We start from the raw sequence: 20861 nt of genomic DNA on the forward strand, positions 1-20861 counted from the left end.
AAAGGGAGGAAATGAGAGACCCTGCTGCCAGACTTCCACAAGGAGGATTTGAACGGCTGCAGGTTAAGTCTGAAATGCTGCTGGAGGCAGACAGCCCCTCATTAGCTGAACATGTCAACACAGGCTTTACCAAAGTAAATGTACCTTGCTGATATTTTCATTTTGAATGTGTCTCACTTATTAAGAAACAGCAGAACACATCAACACAGAACTCAGATACACTGCTTTTAGGAAATCCTCTGCTTTTTTTGCTGGATTTATAGCAAGCCAGTGCTTGTCAAGCAAAATGAAAAAAATAGGCCAAAGGAAACAAAAAAAGAACGAACTACAGCACAGACTCGCTCTTGCTTTCTTGTTTTTGCAATGCTGTACTACAATTTTGCAGACTGTACACAACCAAGAGAAAAAATGACACCAATGTCTGCAGGCTTTAGCAAGGTAATGCCTAGCTCATGAGGATCTTCCTGGAATGCTGCAGAGGTTGCTCTGGATATCATTACTGCCTTCCTTCTTCTCCCCTGTGGCCAGAGCCCATTTTGGGCTCCACTATAGCAGCCATTTGGAGTTTCTTTGCGCATTTCCAGGTAGCAGCCTTATCTTCTCTATAAAAATATCTCATGTAAAAAGCTTTAAAATTCTTCATAAAATAACCCAAAAATTCCTCAGAGTTCATTGCTCTCAGGTGCCAACAGTAACTGATGGACTGAACAGACATCCTTTGTACCCCAAACTGAGAAGAAAGAAGGATGCAAAGAAGAAACAGAACAAAAGCAAACACAATTTTTGGCCACAAATGCCTGTGATGGCAGCAACCGCTCCATCTGGTGTCTTCTTTAGTTCCCAAAACGAGAAGTCAGAGTATCAATGACAGTCAGAGGACAAAAGGGCAAATTAACTCATCTCACACGTGGAGCATCCCACAGTGCGATTTTCTGAGGTTGACTGTTGACCACTGGACATTCCAGAACTTCAGCTGGACGTCCCCTTTTTTGCAGCAAGATGTTCACTTACCTCCTGACGTAAAGCTCATGTATTTCTGGTTGTTAACTGTTTCTTTGGAATCATAAAATTTGAGGACATCTAGAACTGCTTGAGGATTCTTCTTCTGCTCTAGTTTTGTTATGTTGGAGGTCTGTAGTAGCCTGGCCCACTGCTCTGGAATGCCCTGCAGATGTCAAGTGGAAAGAACGTGAATTAAGAGCATACTACAGCTGCAGTTGTACAGATCTTTACCAAGATCCCATGCTACCTGTAAGATTACTTTCAGAAATTCTGATTGATGCTTTACAATTAAAATTAGAAGCATATACAGTAGATGCAATCATTCTCTTCTCTATCAAAATACAGAGCTAAAACCAGGATCCGACTTTAAAAAGAAAAGAAAGTTATGATTGTGATAGGAAAAAAAGTGCATGAATCTCATCTTTCAATCAACATTGCTCTTCCATGGAATAATGATTTGAGGATTAGCTTGTTTTCCTGGTGATTCAGTGCAGACATGACAAGACTATTCTATATTTGTGGACAACGCCATGTATTTTAGGAGCTTTACACTGGATTTTTAATGCTTAATAATGCAAACACATGGCTGAAATGATCACTGCTGTCTGATCAAAAGGTAAACCCCACCCTGACAATAATTTTCAGCACATCAGATACCACAGAGAGGTTGAGCCTCTGCATTTAAATTCTCACAATTGTAACACTGAGTTGTACCGCAGCTGCTGCTGCAAAGGATGCCTCTTTTTTGAGCTCCTGCAGTGTTTTAAGTTGTCCACTGTAGAAATGCAGAAATTCAGGATGCAGGCTGAGTGCCAATGCCTCGTATGAAATCTCAAACAGCTAACAAGGAAGGCATTTGAAAATTGATCTGAACGCTGAAAGCTGCAGCTCTGCATTGGAATCGTATTAACAAAAGATTGCTTTAAATATCCAGTATAATTTCCTAAATTTGAGAGCCTGTAATTTTCCCCATTTACTGCACGGCTACCATCTACCAGCAAACTGTAGGGCCTAGGAATGGAACACTACACCTGAAGTGCATTTAAGCTTAACCCTTGGTGCCACCCCAACAAGAGACAAACATTTCAATATAGCTTCTTCCTAAGTTCTCTGCAAAACAATGTGTGACATGGGCCTCCAGAGTTTGGGATTAATGAAAAAAGTGGGATAAGCCAAGCAACAAATCTACTGCACACACATCAACCTGCTGCTGCAGTGCTATGACATCTCAAAGAAGCACTTTGATGCAAGCTTCTTTTGGGCCTGTGACGCACCTCTGGGAGCTTCCCTGTGCACATCTGTGAGCCATAGAGATCTGGCTGTAATGGACGTAAATAAAGAAAGAAAAGAAAGTTAAAACAGAATGTGGGACAACTTAGAAGGTGGTAGGAGGTGAAACCAGTGGGCCAAAGTGGGGAAAGTCCCATCTAAAATGGGAGCTCTGAGGCAGATATCAAATAGACTGGGTGGTGGACAGGCTACAGGAAGACAGGCTTAGGAAAACAGAAAAATCACAATCATTGCAAAGTTTGGAAGCATTATTTCCCCTCTTTTCTTTTTGATACCAGTTTTTCTCTCCCTTATAAAAAACACATTGCTGAGGATCAACAGCAAGTGACTGGAAAAATTACTCAGGATTTCATTCTTCAAAATTTTTGTAACGCAAAAAGATAAATATCCAGGCTTCTGCTGATTGTCCAGTTCGTAAAGCAATTCGGAATGGCTCTACACATCCAAAATGCTTCTCCAGCCCCAGCATCACAACAGGCCAGAGCATGAATCAACAAAGTGCCATGGAGAAAGCAGCCATGGAAGTCACAACCAGATTTCACACCAGGAGGCTGTGTGCTGTCATAACCCAAATGATCAGCAAGTGCCACACAAAAATGAGGCAATTCAAAAGAAAGGCTTTATTAGAGGAACAGTGTTCAACTTCGTTGGGTCTATACCACACCTTTCTCCCACTTGCTAATATTATCATCTTGAAACTTAGAAAGTTGGAACATGTTTTGTTCTAGAATGCGGATCAGGAAACCATTTCAAAAATGAATGCCTCACAGAACTCACACCAAAGCCCTGCAAACCACGCTTCTTCCTCCATTCAGAAAATGTTTCTTCAAAATAGATCAATAAGACGCTCTAGAAGCATGCTTCCACCCAACAGCTTCAAGCCAATTTTATTTGGAACTTTCAGTCCTATTTCTTAGCAAATGTGGTTGCCCCAAGCACGGTGAAATGGACATACGACATACATATATGTTCAGGAGCAACAACACAGCTTGATGCTCAAACCTGAAAGCCAAAGCTTAGGAGCCCATGCAGGTGTTCCCAGCTTTGACTGGAGATGCAGCTCTGGGGAATCAGGGAATGCAGTGGAGGGTGACTGCTGGCTGTTAGCAAATGGCTCAATGCACTGCACAACCAGCAGAGCAAACACACACAGCAACTGTCATCATTTGAAACAAACAGAAACACAAAAGCAAGCAAACAAAAGAAACCATACATTCACACTTTTGCTTACTGCACATTCCCATGGCACTTCCAAACTCCTGAAGGAGACAGTGTGATCACCAGACAGCGAGACACTTCAGCTGACACGACTCATGGCAGCCCCTTTGGTAGGACTGCCCAGCTGATACACCAGTTGTACTCAGGCTGGGACAAATCAAACATGCCCTGTGCGACATGAAATGCAGCACTTGCATACAGAGACCCTGCGGGGGCCGACACAAGTTCCTAACAGAGCCGTGCCCTTGCTGGCTGACACTTTGCTCTGCTAGGACTGCAGGATGAGACCCGTGCTGGCAAGCTGCATGGGAGGAGTCACTATTCCTTTGGCTGTAAGAAGTGTTTGCAAGTGACATCTGTTTTAAAAAAGCTGATTAACTATTCTACATATTTTAACTGTAACTGTGTTTCTTAATTACAAGAATATTTCAGTTTCACTCCTTTGAAGACAAGCTACCATTTTCTTTTTTTTTTTTTTTCCTTTTACTGCTGCTAATACTGCTGCAGTGTACAGAAACCCTCTGGCCTTTGGGAATGTTTTTGGTAAACAGAAGTGGCAGTAAAAGTAAAAAAGTGATAAAGAAATTCCAGAAATCAGCTGTACTTTGTCCGGGAAGATGATTTGTCCCATCCTGTGTGGTGTATGCAGCACACACCAGTGTGACATACAGTGACAGCGCGGTCCGACCACTCAGCTCACAGGGTACTACTGATGGCACACACAGCTGCTCGTGTTTCCTCGCACCTCCACAGCTCAATCAAATGTAAACTCACTGCCATCCTCACTTCGCTGACAAATGGTTTCAGCACCAGGCAACAGTCTGAGAGAAAATGCTTTGAAGTCCCCTGCAGACTTCAAGGAGCTTCTATCAGACTCATTTTTCCCAGCGCTTCATGTACTTTCTGATGTAAGTAGAGCAAGCTGACTGCTACTTTATTAGCACAGAAATGCATCTGAGCACCTAACCCATGGATGTATTTTGAAGATTACAGGATTAAAATGAATGGACAACATTGCCACTTCCTGAGCACCTCCAAGAGCTGTCTGCAGAGCGGCTGGACTTTGCACATTGGGGCTGACTGTCTGCAGAGAGACACACTACGCACTACGTGAGGGGTTTTTCAATGCTTTTCTAAGGACTGAATAACCAAGCCCTGTAGCAGCTGGTGGGATTGACAGAAGTGTACACCTGTGTTCTTCCTAGCTTTCATTTTCCGCAAACATTGCCAATAATCCTTGGAGAAAAAGCAGCCTGAATCAGAAGCAGAACACTCCAAGCCCTAAGCTCAACCAATAAAGGTCTCTCTCTGCAGCCTGGCTGCTGTCATCTGTAGTTTCTGGCAACAGGCAGCTATTTTACCATAAAGGAACTGGAAGTTTTAGTAAATATGCAACACAGCAGTAACTTACTGTGAATTCTCCAGTGACGGCATCAAACCCCACATGAATCGTGTGTTCAAAGTCTGAAGGAAGAGAGATCTCAGGGCGTTCTTTCTCTTTCTTCTTATTAGCTAGAAGCAAAGTGTTAACAAGCACTTATTTTCTGCACAGCTTTTTACTTAAGAAGTTTCACAATCACGTGCACTCAAAACAGTATTTTACGTGTGAAAAACAGTTCAGAGTTTATCTTACTCGACCGTGAGACCCAAGTTAATGCAATACCAGCCTGTCAGCCCTTGTCTTGAGAAGGTCTAGAAGGTGATATATCTGATTTTGGTTTTTTTTTCCAAGAGGTTGCCAAAGCATGGGGCTGTAAGATCATGGAGTCACCTCAGGTCACCTCTGAGCACTATGGATTCTATTATCAGTTCTTTTCTTCACTGGAGTTTTCATCTCTAGCCATTATATTCCTACTCTCTGGGTTCTGCACAAGTGAAGAACTCAGGATGTGCACGGTGCCTGTTTGTACGAGTTTGTCTTCTCCAGCATGCTGTGAATCCATGAGAATCAGCCAAATCAGAGAGAAAAGGATATGAAGATAACCAGTCCCTGCAAGTTCAAGGAAAGCAGGCAGCTCAGAAGGAGATGAAGGCCCTGCTCCTGCTCCTCACTCACGCAGAAGATTGACACAGCAGCTTTTCCTGCATAAGCAACCACAGCATCTGCACAGCAACAAAATTCCATAAATGCCACTGGAAAAGCTTCATTTGAGCTTACAACTAACTATAGATATATATCCATAAAAGTCAGTTTTCAAGGAATATAAACATATTTTTGAAGCCTGTTGGCCAGCCTTCACAGACTGGGAAGTACCTTACTGAGGGAAACAGACCTGGAAGCCAATCAGCCCACACATTTCTCCTCTCTTCCTTATCTAATACTAAGGAACGACATTCCTTATGGTCATCCACCTCCTTTGCTTTCAATACCAGCAAACCTCCCTTCAGCGCAGCTGCTGAAGAAAGCTGACAAAGAACAAGCAGAAGAAAGGCTGAGAGGCTGCACTGAGAATCCACGTGCAACAGTGACAGGCCTGGGCAACAGCAACGCTGGCTCTGAACTTCTCCCAAACACACAGATGAAGGCAGCACAAACCTGTGCTCAGACCCCAGCCTGCTGGCAGGCACTGAGCTTCTGGCTTGCCAAGCACCTTCTCTGCTGTGGGTGAACATAACTGTGCGGAGCTCTTTGCTGGGTCCCTTCGTGCCAGGGGCAGATTGCACAAAGCTGAAGGGCAATGCCACGCTACCCAATGTGTTCATTGTTTCAGTGAGAAGTTACGTGCCCACAGCTGAAGCAGAACAAATATCATGGTGCTCGCTTGAAGAATGTGAAAGTTATTAACGCGAACTCAGCTGAACACAAAGCTCACACTGAATGAAAATAAATAAATCACATCAACTCGTGTCACTACATTGAGTTATCTACACCTTAGCATCCCACCTCTCCTCTGCTGCCCCTCCTACCCACCCCCTGCCCACCTGGTGACATGCCCTCATCACACTCTGTTGTGCTGATGTGACTTCACACTAATGACTGTGAGAGCCCCCGAGCCAGGAGGTTTGTGCTGTGCTCACCACAAGTACTCCATCAGCATCTCTAAATGCCACCATGTCACCACGATTAAGGGCAATATGAAAGCGTATACGTGTGTCATAGCGACACATCAGCAGGACAGAAAGGAGCAGTTGCTCAGTTCCCATCTTCACCTTTCACACTCCTCGTTGTGGCGTTGCTGACAGCCATGCTACACACGTTACAGCTGTGTGAAGAGTTTGTTCCTTATCTCAGACTCCAGCTTCCCTTTCTACCAACATCAGCCAGAACTCAGCTTCGTAAAACCCACCTTGTGGTGCACTGCCCTTGTAACATAAAGCAATTCTCTGCTCATGGACATACAATCACCACTCTGCTGTGTCCCACTACCATACCTGCCCACTTGCTGAGCATCTCACCCCTGGGCTGTACCATCACCCCTCACGTCTGCTTTGCTCACAGATAGCACAGCTTCACGGAGCAAATCAGTGTAAGTAATGTTTTATCTAACAAGAAAGGAAAGCTCTCTTTGCCCATTTTTCTTCTTCTACCTTACAGCCTCATTTAGAGGAAGGTACTCTGCTCTTCCTAATTAAAGTCCTTAGGATGTTTCTAATCCTTCCTCTGCACTGTTGCATTTATCCTCATTAAATAATTTAACGTCACCTTTCATCTGTACTGCAAGCTCCTCCACAATGTTAATTGATGAATTATTTTCATTTGACATTCAGTAACAATAGCAGCAATATATCACATATAACATAAAGGCTTTTAACCTTCTTTTATCTCAAAGGTGTTGTTGCTTTAATTTCCAGGATAAATGTTGCCAGTTGGAAGACGTCACTTTTGTTCAGCATATATAATTTTTTATTGTAGATAACAAAACTGGCTACTCCTACCTCATCCACTGGCAAGCACATGCAGGGAAATCTGGATTTAAAAGGCCATCAAACTCAGTTTAAAGCAACAGCCCAAAGGCATTACAGGAAGTGCTCCTCAGGAGCAGCACTCCCACAGAGGACATGCATCCCAGCTCCTTCCCATGGTCTGCTCCTGCTTCACAAGCCAGACTGCACACATACTGCCTATGCTTCAAACACTGACATGGCATCAACCAGATACAGAATGAGGATTCTTCTTGCAACACTGTCTATCTCCTTCACTACCTAAAAGCTCTGACACTTCTGTCTGTGCCCTGCAACCCACACTGCTCCTGTTTTATGTAAGCTGGCAAAACAATACAATAGGGCATGAATACTTTGGAGCAGGGACTGTTTGGATTCAAGGGTTCTATACTGCATTTTATTTTCTTGTAATTGCCCCCCACACTGCGGTGCTGATGCAGAGCAGTTAGCCACAAGGGCCCACCCACACTGCCTCAGCAGCTATTACATGGAAAGAGAACAAGCAAAGAGTGCTGTCTTCCACAGGCTGCATCATCATCTGTATTATTATTATTACTCTAAAAGAACAGTTGTTCAGCAGAGAAGTGTGAGTCAGCTGAGCAGCAGCCTTCCTCCAGAGAGGAGAAGACTGACCTCACGCCATGCCCTCCTGTTTGCTCGCCTCCACATCCTGCCCTGCTTCTTCTTTCATCCCCTCTCCTGCAAGCCTGCTCTTCTTCCCTTCTCCTGCTTGCTGCTCTCCTCATGTCCAAGTCCTGCACCATATCCTGTTATTTCTTCCCTCTTCCCTGGATCCAGGAGCTTTCAGAAAACTTAAAGTCAGACTCCATTTCCATCTGCAGGTAAGCACTAGAAGTGACAGCATTCACTGCAGCTCTTGAGCTACAAGGAGGCTGTGAGCCATGGGGGTCTGCTGCCTACACTGTTCTTTAGCTTCATTATCCTGTAGGGCCTCTGTGGAGCCACCAGTTCAGGCACAGTGTTGATTTATTGCCCAGCACAGTAACTAAGGTAGCTTAACCAACACAAAGCCAGGACTTATTCAAACAGTTGAAGAGCACAAGTCAGCTCTTCCTGCTCTCAGTTCTCCTGAGGAAACAGCTCCCAGCTGAAAGAAAAAGCTAACACTGAACTCCACTACAGCTCCCACCACTGCATTACAGGGAAGAGCCAACTTCACGCTTTCATAAGGTTATGGGGAGTGGGTTTCACGCCCATGTGATGCTGGAAAGGTGTTTCAGTACCTCTGCCTTGGCTTCCTCAGCCTCCATTTCCTGGGGACACCTTCCTCAGGATGGGACAAGAGGAGCTGGGCCAAGGCACACAGGTCAAGTGCTCTGGGGTGTGGCTATGAAAACACAGAGGGCCCCACAGACATCAGCAGCTTACCAAAGCAAGGCCTTAAACGCAGAAGTGCTCAAACCACAGCTGAATACCAAGACACTGCACTGCTAGCATAGTGCTGCAAAACAGTGCTGGCCGCCCTGCACACCTGCACCTCAGCACAGCCATCCTGCGCTCTGCCTGGCAGCCCAGTGAGGCCCTGCACATGGGTCACAAACACCCTGCCACAGCACCTCCTTCATTTCTGTGCACAAGCACTGGGCTATCGCTATAAATCCGTGAGGCTGCGAAGCACTGCACCCATGAGAGCAGCCATATTAATCATCTTCTGGTTTTATAAGCAGGATGACTCTGAAAACTGTGTCACTGAGTGTGCAGAGCACGCTTTGGGCAGCTGATGCCCTGAGCCACCAGACAAGCATGACACAACCACCTCCAGGGCCTTGGCCAGATAAGTTAAATTTCTTCCATTTATTATTTCACTCATCAAAATTAAGCAATAAATCTTAGCTTTCTTAAATGTTAGTCCCAATAACATTTAAAATCATGATACTTGCATGTTTCCTAAGACTACTCTGACTGATAGTTAATTATGTCTATTTTTAATGTCACCAAGCATTTCTGGGAGGGGCTGTTTCTAGATCTCGCATCTCTGTATATCATGCTCAGCACCTCCTGTTTTATAGATGCTCCCTCAGAGCAGTGACATGCTGACATGCCAGCAGTCAGGGGAAGAAGTGACCCACGTCATCCTGGGAATTAAAATCTCCCCCAGCTTGCTTGATTTTGGCCTTTAAAATGAACCAACCGAAAATTCATGTTCCCAGAAGGCAGCGGTTTGGGATGCGACACAGCCAGCTGCATTTGAGGTCTGGGTCTGTCCCACCACAGACATTATGAGAGACGAGCACTCAGGACAAGGTCACTGGGCCTTGTACTGGTCACTCTGCCTCTTGTACTGGCACTGGACACCACGCAGAGAGGTCTGACCCTGTCTGCTTTACATCCTCCCACAAAGCATGGAGTGGAGGGTCGACCATATTCCTTCACCTGCTGGCAACACTTCCACATGCAGCCCAGAATGGACACAGGGGCACACTGCTGGCAGGACTGGCTTCTTGCTTGTGAGGACCCCCACAGCTTCTGCAGAAGTGCTTTCCAACAGGACGACCCCAGTGTGCACAGATGCATGGGGCCATTTGCCCCCAGGTGCAACATCTCCTCCACCATTGTGTTTCACAAGGTTCTCTCAGTACTCCTGGTCACATTCTTATCCCTTAGACGTTCGCAAATGGTTTCCAGGGGAGTTTACTCCACTGTCTTCCCAGACACCTACAGAGGCTGACTGTTGCGTAGCTCCTTGGACCTTCTCCTTGAAGACAGAAGTGACATTCATCTTTTTTCCCTCTCACTGGGAAATGTGCCACCTTTCAAAGATAATCCAGAGTGGCCCTGCAGAGACATCAGTCGGCTCCCTCAGCACCCATCAGGTTGACAGCATTAAAAAAAAGAGGGTTAGTTTACCTCCTTGATTCTGCAAATAAAGTAACTCAAGACTCACTTCCTTCTGCAAATGCAAGTGAAAGAATGCAACTGAAATGCTGTTTCCTGCATTTTTAAGAGACACTGTGAACATATCCAGCAGGTTGTAAAACAAGCCATTCTGCATCCATTATCACTGCAATAGGAATAAACAAGAACAGCCTTGCTCCCATCCACGGGATGCAAGAGCACTGAAATAAAGTGTCAGGCACACTGCCTTCTCACTTCTGCAAATGTGTTTTGCAAAGCATACGATCTCATCTCTGGTTTTACTGCAAACCCAAAGCAAAATCCAAAGAAAAGGATTCCCCCAACTGAACCATAGGGGTATTTTTAAAAGGCAAGTGGCACAGTGTGCATGTGTCCCACTGCCTTCTCAGAGACAAAGCAGGAACTGCCTGAATACCTCCTCCTCTTTTGAAACATGTTACTAGAGTAATTGGAACAGAAGGCCCCAGAAGGACTTGAATTATCATGTTCTGCAAATGAAACAGAAAGAAAACGGGCAGAACTTAAACACAGCAATCAACAGAGAGCGAGGGAAGGCTGCAGCCACCCAATGCTGATACTTTACTTTTATCCCCTCCTCCCGGGAAGATGGAGCGCAGCCTGGCTTTCTTGTTCTTCTCCTCAGGGGCCATGGGGAGCGGTTTGGAGCTGTGGTTTAGTGCTGAAGAATCACGGTTGTTGCTGTTCATTCTCAATGGCGGGGCTGGAGGTTTCTCTTCAACATCCAGACTATCAGACATCTTCAGCAGCCCTCACAGCTTCCTGCAAAAGCAGAACACAAAGCACGCACGTCAGGTGAGGTGCTGGCACATGGGGAGGGGTGGAGAACCTGCTGCTAGGGAAGGAAGGCTGGGAAGGAAGGAAGGCTGTCTGTGAGAAGGCTGGCTGCCATAAATACATGCAGTTCCCAAAAATAACTGCAACAGTAGCAAAAACAAACTTTTATTTTCCTTTTTAAAAATCCCTCTTGAAGTCCTACCTTTTTTTTAATTAACTTTTATGTCCTGTAGTTGTTTACCAATTCCCTTTCTAAAACCAGACCTCCAAAGCAACGTTTACATGGCTTTCTGAAACAACCTCATACCCAGGGGTACCACTCGTGTGATATAAGACAAAGGGAGCACGCCAGGCGGTGCAGGCAACAAGCACTGGGACCTCTGCTCTCCCTTAGCTTTATTTCTGCAGAGGGTTTACTCCTGAGCATGGGGCTTCAAAAGAAACCATACTCCCAACAGAAACAGAAACCAACTAAAAACATTTTCACACACAGAAACAAGTGATACATATACTTTAAAATCCCCTACAGCCCCGAGTGGGAAAATGATGGTACCCTGAAAACAATTCAGGTGCTCCTTTCTCTGAGCTGTCACCACGCTGCCCGAGGCACCACCTGGCCCAGGCACAGTGCATTGCGAGCCCCAAGGGACAGCTGTACTGACCAAGGGAAAAGATACCCAGAAACTGCTGTACAAGCTCCATATACTGAGGAAACACAGGTAACATTTCTGGAATTCCCCATCTTTCTTCAATATTGAAATTCAAGCCTGGACTAAGCAGCTGGTTTCACAAATAAGCAACACTCAGTAAAACGAACTCCGACTGTTTTAGGACCTGAAAATAGAGTATGATTTCAAACGGATCAGATGTGACGTGGGCTCCGCTGCGTGTTGTTAAAGGTTACAGCTCGACAAGCACCTTGCCTTCCAGCAGCTCCATTTATGGCAGGCATGTGCAGACCCACGGTGAGCGTCAGGCAGAGCCTTCCCTGCACTGATTCACAGATAGCACACGTTCCCGCAGCCACTCTCTTAAATCTGAGATGAAGGAACCGACGTTCTGTTTTGTTTCTTAACTGCAGAAGTCACAGTGAGGCCCATTACTGTGGTACGACAGCCATGGGCACCACCGGCCAGCTGCAGCCACGAGCACAGGGCTGAGGCAAAGCCTGCAAGTACAGCACCGACCGTAGCACAGCTGACATTCTGCCAGGACTTCCAGCCCATCGATCAGCAGGAGATAATCAACCCACACTGCCCTGCTCAAGCATTCCTCCCAAATAAAAACTACATGACCAACTGCGAAAGGCAAAGATGCTCACTCTGCTCAGGTTTCCACGATGACATGGGCATTTCGGCCTGTTACCATTTTCAAATTGCTACACATAAAATAATTTTATTTTTTACTACTGTACTTACGTTTTTAATTTGATCTAAACAAAACCCACAAATGACAGAACTGAGAATCACTGAATCACAGAGTGGTTGGGCTGGAAGGGACCTGAGAGCCCCCCCAGTCCCAATCACTGCCATGGGCTGGCTGCCCCCAGACCAGACTGCCCAGGGCCTCAGCACTTCCCAAGGATGAGACATTCAAAGCATCTGCTTAAAGTCAAGAACAATAAATGGAATACATAGACTCTCTTTTGCACTGGTGCAGGTGCCATAAAGACAGGTTACTGAACGTCTTGGTGCCCACAGGATCCCAGGGAGCCATCCCAGGGTCACACAGCTGAAAACCTGAACAAAAGCCAGTCCTGTCCCCCTCCCTAACACACTGAGTGGGGATTCTGGAGCCCTGATTCATAAACACCTATCAGCATTACTGACACCCACCTCCCCTGTGGAGCAGCCTGTAAGCACACACTTCCCAGCCAACTTCATCAATGAGTTTAACTGGTGATCTGAGCCAACCTGCAAGATTCTGCCTATAACAAACTAGGAAAAGCTCGAAGAACTGTTCCATGAGCAGCTCAGCACGGTGCTCCCCAGCAGAAGACGTCAGCTCAGAGCCTGCAGCCCAGTGGAACTGCTGGACCCTACCTGCCCTGTGAGCTGGTCACTACACCTGTACCCTGCAGCCAGAACCGAGCAGGTGCAGCTCTCTAGAGCCTCTGTGCCAGGAGTGTGGAAGAGATCACACACCTTTCACTAACAAAGCTGTGCACCAAGGCAACTCTCAGACAGAAAGATGCTTTGTCAATGGAACACACCATCTGGGACAGTGCCACAGCCCTGGTGCATGTCTGGTCCCAGTGAGAGGCCCTGCCAACAGCCCTGCCATCAGGGTGTGGACATGCCCCAGTCCTAGAGAGACACACTATGGATATAGCATGGATGTAGGCAACAATGTGCTTCTCTGTGTCACCAGGGAAGAGCTGCAGGTGGGCACAGGGCAGGTTTCCACAGACCAGGATCTCCAATGCAGACCACAGCCACTCGCCCGGAGAACCACACGCTTGTGTCGATTCAGGTCAAACAGTTGCCATCAACAACCTCTGTGATTTCTATCTCGAAATGCAAGAGGTCTTTAGGTAATGGCAAGAAAAGAGCCAGGGCTGAAAACCGCTGTAAGGAGTAGGAAAGACCACATCCTCTCCCACTGAAGGAGCACACACGAGGCCGGGTGTCACCCAGCTCCCACAGCAGACAACAGACACAGCACCGCATGCCCCCAACCTTCCTCCGCAGTGGGGCTGCTGTGCACTCAGCTGCACATCCCTGCACACCACAGAGGTGCTCTGAGCAGACTGACAGCCCGCTCTCCCCCACACCAACAGCCCTAGCAGGCCAGGAGCTGACGGCAGCGCAGGCTCTGTCTGCCCTGCAGCCCACCTCCATGGACTTCTCCAGCATCCGCTCCGCTCGGCCGCCAGGCACAGCCCAGGAGCTGGCCGTCATTCTGCAGTCTATTACATGGCACCAACCTCAGCTGTCCCTCACAACAGGACAACCGCCTCTGTCACTGTATCTGTTTGTAAACAGTGCTGCTCTGCTCAAACAGGTCTTCCCGTGGGCTTTCACTCCACAAAGAATACTATTAACGGTTCCTGGCCCAATTTGCCTATGATGTAATTATTTCCAAGATCTTGAAAGGAACACTATATTTTGTTCAGCACTGTTTCAGGCTCAGTTTCAAGAACTGCACAAAGCTCCTTTATTCACTTCTGAACCAGAAGAGAAAAGGGGGGAAGATAGCCTCAAAGCTTTAATGGCTGATATTAACTTCCCAGAGCTGGTCTGAAGGAAAACAACAGCAAACCACGAGGCAGCACACACACTGAGACTGAAATTTATGGTTTTCCTGATCAGAGCCCATCTGCTCTTCCATTCTTCCTTATTTTAAGAATTTCCATACACCACTCACTTCATGGACAAAGAACGTTCACTCTCATACTTAACTTCGTACTAATTCACTTCACCTCAACTTAGAGAAAATGGAGTGCCAACAAGCACACAAGCAGCTTACAACCCACGAAGGGCCTTCCAAAGAAGCTCCTCAGCAGGACAAAGAAAGAAACAACCAATCTCCCACCTGTATCAGAACTACAAGCTCTAGGAGAATAATGCTGAGCTTGCAGCAGTGAGGTACTCCATGCCCGAAGGAGTGCAAAACCCACCAGACTGAAGGGATGGGAGCAGTGCTGAGGTCACTGAGCTAACACTCCACAACTCCTGCAAGAGCCAGCATGCTCTTGGTTTTCACTCCTGTCTGATTTTTTAGAATCCTCCCACAGGCCTGATGGCTAGAGGGGAAATTTAAAGCAAAAACATAACAATTCCGCAGCAGAGGTGAGATCCCAGCAAACCATTCACCCTGCCTTCATAGTGCTGTGACAATGCATTCATCAAACGTTTCACCACTGCAGCAGCCCCCAGGTTGTCCTTAAGAACAGCTTTTGGAAGAGGCCAGCTAACATCTGCCAAAAGCAGAGCACTGTCATCAGGATCTTGTCACCTTGCTCCTCCAAGACATGCCCCTCTCACAGCAGCCAAGGCAGTGCTGGTGACAGACTGGTGAGGAAGTAATACGAGTGCAACAGAGAGATGGCACCAGCACCCACCTCCAGATAAGGCTCTTTTTGGTGCCCATTGGCTTTAAGGAATAGACTGTTAGACTGAAAACACAGAAACAAATGCACATGTGAGCACATTCACTTCATGGCCAAGCGGCAAAACTAAAATTGAATTCTCAGCGAGATCAGTCACTTCTCCATTGCAGGGTTCTGGAACACGACTTGACATCCTCCCCTATCCTACCTCTTGCAGTCATCAGTTCTGTAGCTGCAAAGACAAACATGGACCTTAAGTACACAGCATCCAGCCCCCCTCTGAACGGCCTAATTTTTAATATTTTTTGCATCTAGCTCTAGCCAAGCTAGGGAAAGGAGAGGAAGCATCCAAATGTTGTCAGAAACACACACACACACACACACACACACACACACACAAAACTGCCAGTGTGTAAAAAAAAAAAGTCAGTTCCAAGTTCAGAGCAGCCTCCTGCTGCGCCTTTATCCCAGACAGCCCTTCGAGGAGCACTGCTCACAGATAGGCCTGGAATCGCCCCCCTAGGTTAGTCACGTTATGTCAAAGGCTGCAGCATTCAGACAGGTCTGGTTCCAATTAGAACTCACAAAGAGCATCCTGTTCACAGAGACACTGGTGTTCGCTTTCAAAGCCTCAGAGATACGACTGCAGCTTGTGATGCAACAAAATTGTTTCTAAGATCCTTGAATGGACGGAGTCGTGCCAATTTCCAAGTAGCAGCTTTGCAAATGCAATTGAAGAAGCAATGCTCTTTTTCCCCCAGAGATCTTTGTTTATAAATATACTTCCTGCAAAATATATTTCATTACTGAGCTGTACGGGCCTCATTCTGCTCCCAGCAATACTCATCCATGCCCCAGGAATCAGCGTTGCTGTAACTGAGCAGAATTCTTTTGAGGTATGGAGCGCTGAGATGCTCTGTTACATACTGGCTCAGAAACTTACACAGTATTTTCCAGTACAGTTGCTGGAGGACTGTATGTTTCTCTACAGCTGCGTGTTCATTTGTAGTCTTTTTAAAATCCACATGGAAGTGCAGCTGGTTAGCTGCACAGGATGAATGCACTCACAGCATCACTACATGCACAACGGTTTGCTGTCTTCCCCGCTAAGCCTGGCTAAGTTACAAGACTGTCCCTAAATCCCTTCAGTAAGAAGGGCCGCCCAGAAGCAAAGCAGACCAGGGCGCATGCCCCAGTGCTGTGGGGAGCAGGAGTACTTTGTGGACCCTTTCACATCTGGGTGCTGCAGGACAGCCCTCATCGCTTCCACCTGCGACCCTGAAATATCAGGGCTCATGCAAATTGCAGCCGGAGTTAAAAGCCAGCAACCAAGGCAACAACACCTCACCTTCACCTTGCCTCTCACACAGCCTCACTGCACAGCACTACTGCTCTCCAATTCTCCTCCTGTTCCCCTTACTGGCAGGTAAACAAGCGCTGAGCTGAGCAATAATTCAAACAGAGCCATTTCTTCGATGAGTGCACTCTGTTTCTGTTTGCAAACACCCTGTAAGCAGCTTACGACTTCCTTCAGAATATTCACTTACACAGAAGTTACCTCTGAAACTTGTTGCAAGGGACTCCTGGCCCCTGCAGCAGCAGCCATAAGCTGCTTTCTGCCTGCAGGTACTGCTTTCAGCTCAGGCTGTACCCAACCAGGGCTGCCCTGACACCACCTGGAACTGCTGCTTTTCCGAGGTGGGATGCTGAGAACCAAGTCTCTGTTGGAGCTTTACTAAGCAACTCCCTAACACTGGTTTGAAATTCCCTCCTGACAGTGCGTTTGCACTGGAACACTGTGAAATAAATGAATGCGGAGGGGATGTGAATGCAGTAACAGTGAACTTAATGGCCTTATTTCACTATGCATTTTTACAGATTTAAATTATTCTGTCCTTTCCCTGCACCCCAGGAGCCACCCAATCAGGCTGTGAAATGCAGAGAGCAGGCTGAATCTGTGCCAGGGTCCTGGCCACCCACCTGGCCTGAGCCTTGTGATGGGCTCACCATGGGGAAGAAGCAGCACATGCACAGAGAGTGTGGGCAGAAACAGCCTTCTGCACTGGGGCCAGCTCTGCTGCCCAGCCCAGCAGCCACTAGGGAACCTCTGCACTGTGCTGTGGAGCACAACATGGAAAAGGAAGGGCGTAAACAAAAACCAACCCAAAAGATTGTGCTCTAAGCCACTGCCTGTGGACACTGCAGACACTTCAGACAGAGCTAGAGGAGTTACAAGCGGATACCAAAATGGTTACAAGTTACAAGGAATGGAAAAAAAAAAAAAATGGAATAAGAGCTCCCAGAACGATCTGATGAAAGGCTGACCAGAAACAATAAGAAAAATACCCAGAGAAGGTATTCACATGTGAGGAATAAAAACAACATTCTTCCCACTCCACCTCTTTTTTGCTTTTTATTTACACAGCTGAAGGACTCCACGAAGTAGAGCAGGATGTCTCCAAACCCACTGTGCCCATCAAATATCCCACATTCTCTCAGATAGCATCCCTTGCCCACTCGTGAAAGCTTCTGTGTGAAATGAAGCGTGCATTTAAATCTCTGTAAATACACTCAAGTAATTCTCCACATAGACTTCATTATTCCTACCTCAGAGCTCGTGCCTCAGCCGTGCAGAACTGATAGTTCTTTTCCTTTTGCCATCTCACTTCCCCAGTGCTTGTGCTTTTGGGGGAGGCACGGTTTGTCTCCAGCACACATCCACCCACAGATCCCACAGTTTGCACCCACCCCAAATAAAGGCAGAGCCCTGCAGCCCACCATGACAGGAGGCTGATGGCATGGAGCTGCACTCGGCCGCTCTCAGGCTCAGCTCTGAACCCGCTCTGCCTGTGTGAACAGACAGCGACCCGGGCAGAGCGCGCCAGTCGCAGCGTCTGGCAGGTTGCTCCCATCGCTGTCCTCTCTCACATTTAAACAATAGCCAAGGAAGCCTCTCCTTGCATAGGCTTCTCTAGCACTCTTTATATATACACCTAAGTCCTTGACTTCATACTTGTTGGGCACCCTAAATTCCTACTGAACTGCAGCTGATACACTGAGACTGCTTTTCATATACCAGCTGGCATCTTGCCTGCAATGGTTTTCATTTTGTTTACACACACAAAAAAACCAAAACAAAACAACAAAAAGCAGAATTTTGAAGAAAACAAGGGAAAAAAGAAGACAAAAGGCTCCATTTCCCTGTTTCTTGTGTTCTCTGCAGGCATGGGTGCTTTCTCCACTCTTCCCGTTTGCTCTCTGCATGACATTCTCACAGCAGATGCATCACGATAAGCTCAACAGGGCCCCGCTGACCTCCAGCCCGGCCCATGTAAACGCTGTGTGCCAAAAACCAGCCCTGTCTCCTTCACAGGGACACAGCCCCACTGAGCAATGGGACACGTGTACACCCCTGCTCCATGCAGAACACAGCTCTGCACAGCCAGAGTGCTGGGCTGCTCCTGCTAGGCACCAGCAGGGCACCGTGGAACAGAGGGACTGGGAAGCAGCAGTCTAATGCCAATGAAAACGATCACCACTTGCCTTTTCCCAGCACCTCCCAAGTCACCTTTTGGCTTGTTTTGCCTTTGCAATCTCCAGTCTGCCTTGCTGTAGTAAACAACTCTATTTAAGCCCATGTGACAGAAGAAGAACATGAAGCCATGTCTGAAAGGTGTACCTAAGGCCAAGGCAGAGAAATACCCAATGGGAGCCCTCTGCTCCCCCATACCAGGGCAGGACCCCTCCACAGATGGCACAGGGAGGACTCAGAGGCCTCCAGACACCACCAGCACAACCTGTGCTGAGCTGTCCCAGCAATGCAGCAAGGCACAGTGGAAGGACCCAGTGCCTGCCCGCAGGTGAGGAGGTGCCAAAGCCCCAGCTGTCACATGCTGTTCACCAGGAGGTGGATGTGTTCCAGATTCCGCATCATCTCTGTAGGGCACTAGGGCAGGAAGGCATTCATATCCCCTTCACTTCCCCAGGGACAGCATTTTGCCTTTTATTCTTTGCCAGGCCCTTTATTTACAGCTGACTAGCTTCATATATCTAATATTTGTCTGCTATGTTAGTGATCTTATCGCGGGTAATGGCATGTCTGCTGCGGGGCACCACGGGCCTGCAGCAGTTGTATGCATGTCTCCAGCACCTGCTGGACCCTGGTTCAGAGCAGAAGGGCAAGGAGCCCAAGGAGCAACACACAAATGCCATTCCTGAATAGGCTGCGGAGAGATGAAACCTGCATTCAGAGAGCTAAATAGGGCCCTCACATTGAATCTGCAGCCCTCTCAGCTACCATGCCACACTGGAGCAGAAAAGCATGGCCACAGGAGGTGGTAGCACTTCAGGGCACTCCAAGGACATCCCAGCCCCAGGCACTGTACTGGAATGCTCAAGCCAGCAGGGCACTGATTTTGGAACACGGCAGCGTCCATGCTAAAAACCATGGCAGGCAGGCAAGTATTTCTCACTTCTGTGTAACATTCCAGTTTCCCACAACTTCTCAGCAGAAAAAAACGTTTTGCAGCTTTTACAGCCAAAGAAGCCTTGTCTGGGGAACATGGGAACACGCGTGCGAGTCATCAACACAAAAGGACACAAAATCTATTGCTGTAAGCAGACAGGAGCCAAGCTACATCTGCTCACCTATCCAGACCACCTGCACCTGCTGCCTCTATAAGGAACCTCCTCCAGTGCTCACTATGTGCTCCTAAAGCAGCCTGAGCTCCTCACACAAATCCCTGCAGAAGTACCAACTCCAGAGCAGCACTAACACCAATGCAATCCCCTACTGTCAAAGAAACCACCAAAAATAAGGACCACCAAAAAGCATGGAAACAAATAAAAAAACAGGTACAGCCAGGAAAGAAGACAACAGCAGGACCCAAAATAGATTTCTGGTGCCAGGCATGTGTCAGATTTATAGCATAAAAGCTCAGCAAAGACACTTGTTCTTCGAACAGCTCATCAGCATTTACCCCACTGCTGGAAGGAGCCCATCACCGCTTGACACACTCTGCTTCCCATTTACACCGACTTCAGGCCTTAAAAGAAAACTGAAGTAAACTGATTAAGGATTTGATGAAGCAAGGAAACAGAGCAGCAGTATGAAAGCACAGAAGCCCAGAGCTGCCCTGCCCTCTCCCTGTAGGACACAGACAGGGTGGGATCACGTGCAGAGGCTGTGAGCATGGGGCACCCACTGCAGGCATCACACAGCCACACACCGTGTCCATTTTTCCCCACAAAGAACTCAGTTCTCCCCCTGCTGTTAGTGCAGTTTCCATATCTCCAGATCAGACTTAAAGGAACCTAATAATGAGCAGACTTAGTTTCAGGACCCTGACAACTACTCAGGTACTCAGGTCGCTAGGCAGCACACAGTACATGCAACATAGCATCTGCAGCCTGGACAGCAAGCAGAAAAGAGGGAAGAGGCCCACAAGGTGCCAGCTGGGCACAGAGCAAATGGCAGCCAGCAGGAGGCTCAGCCCTCCGGAACTGCTGGGCTGGAAGGACAGTCAGTAGCAGCACAAAGGGAACCTGCTCACTGTGCTGTCCTTGAGGAGGAAAAGACAAGAAAAATGGAGGTGGAATTATTTTATTAAGTGGCAGCAAACTAAGAGGAACGAGCAAGACACTGTTGCCAAGGACAGTGGCTACAAAAGCTGAACAAGAACAAGTGATATATTGTTTGGCCTCAGACAAAATGAACCTGTCTAAAGGCACTATTGTTTAGGCAATA

The 20861-nt window shown here is 47.2% G+C and overlaps 1 protein-coding gene across 1 annotated transcript in view; it reads right to left on the reverse strand.

The window, feature by feature from the left end:
- PAK3 (p21 (RAC1) activated kinase 3) overlaps window positions 1-20861 on the reverse strand; it is a 98934-nt gene that overhangs the window by 19237 nt on the left and 58836 nt on the right. Inside the window, exons 2-4 of the mRNA XM_042825260.1 lie at window positions 10853-11049; window positions 4922-5022; window positions 1012-1165 (exon numbers count right to left, since the gene is read on the reverse strand). Coding sequence (XP_042681194.1) covers window positions 1012-1165; window positions 4922-5022; window positions 10853-11027 — 430 coding nt within the window. The 5' untranslated portion in view covers window positions 11028-11049. The remainder of the gene's footprint in view (window positions 1-1011; window positions 1166-4921; window positions 5023-10852; window positions 11050-20861) is intronic.

The sequence above is a fragment of the Centrocercus urophasianus genome, unplaced genomic scaffold (assembly GCF_019232065.1).
Source record: "Centrocercus urophasianus isolate 14NV4802_14NV808 unplaced genomic scaffold, USGS_Curo_1.0 seq_24, whole genome shotgun sequence".
In the NCBI taxonomy this organism is placed as follows: domain Eukaryota; kingdom Metazoa; phylum Chordata; class Aves; order Galliformes; family Phasianidae; genus Centrocercus; species Centrocercus urophasianus.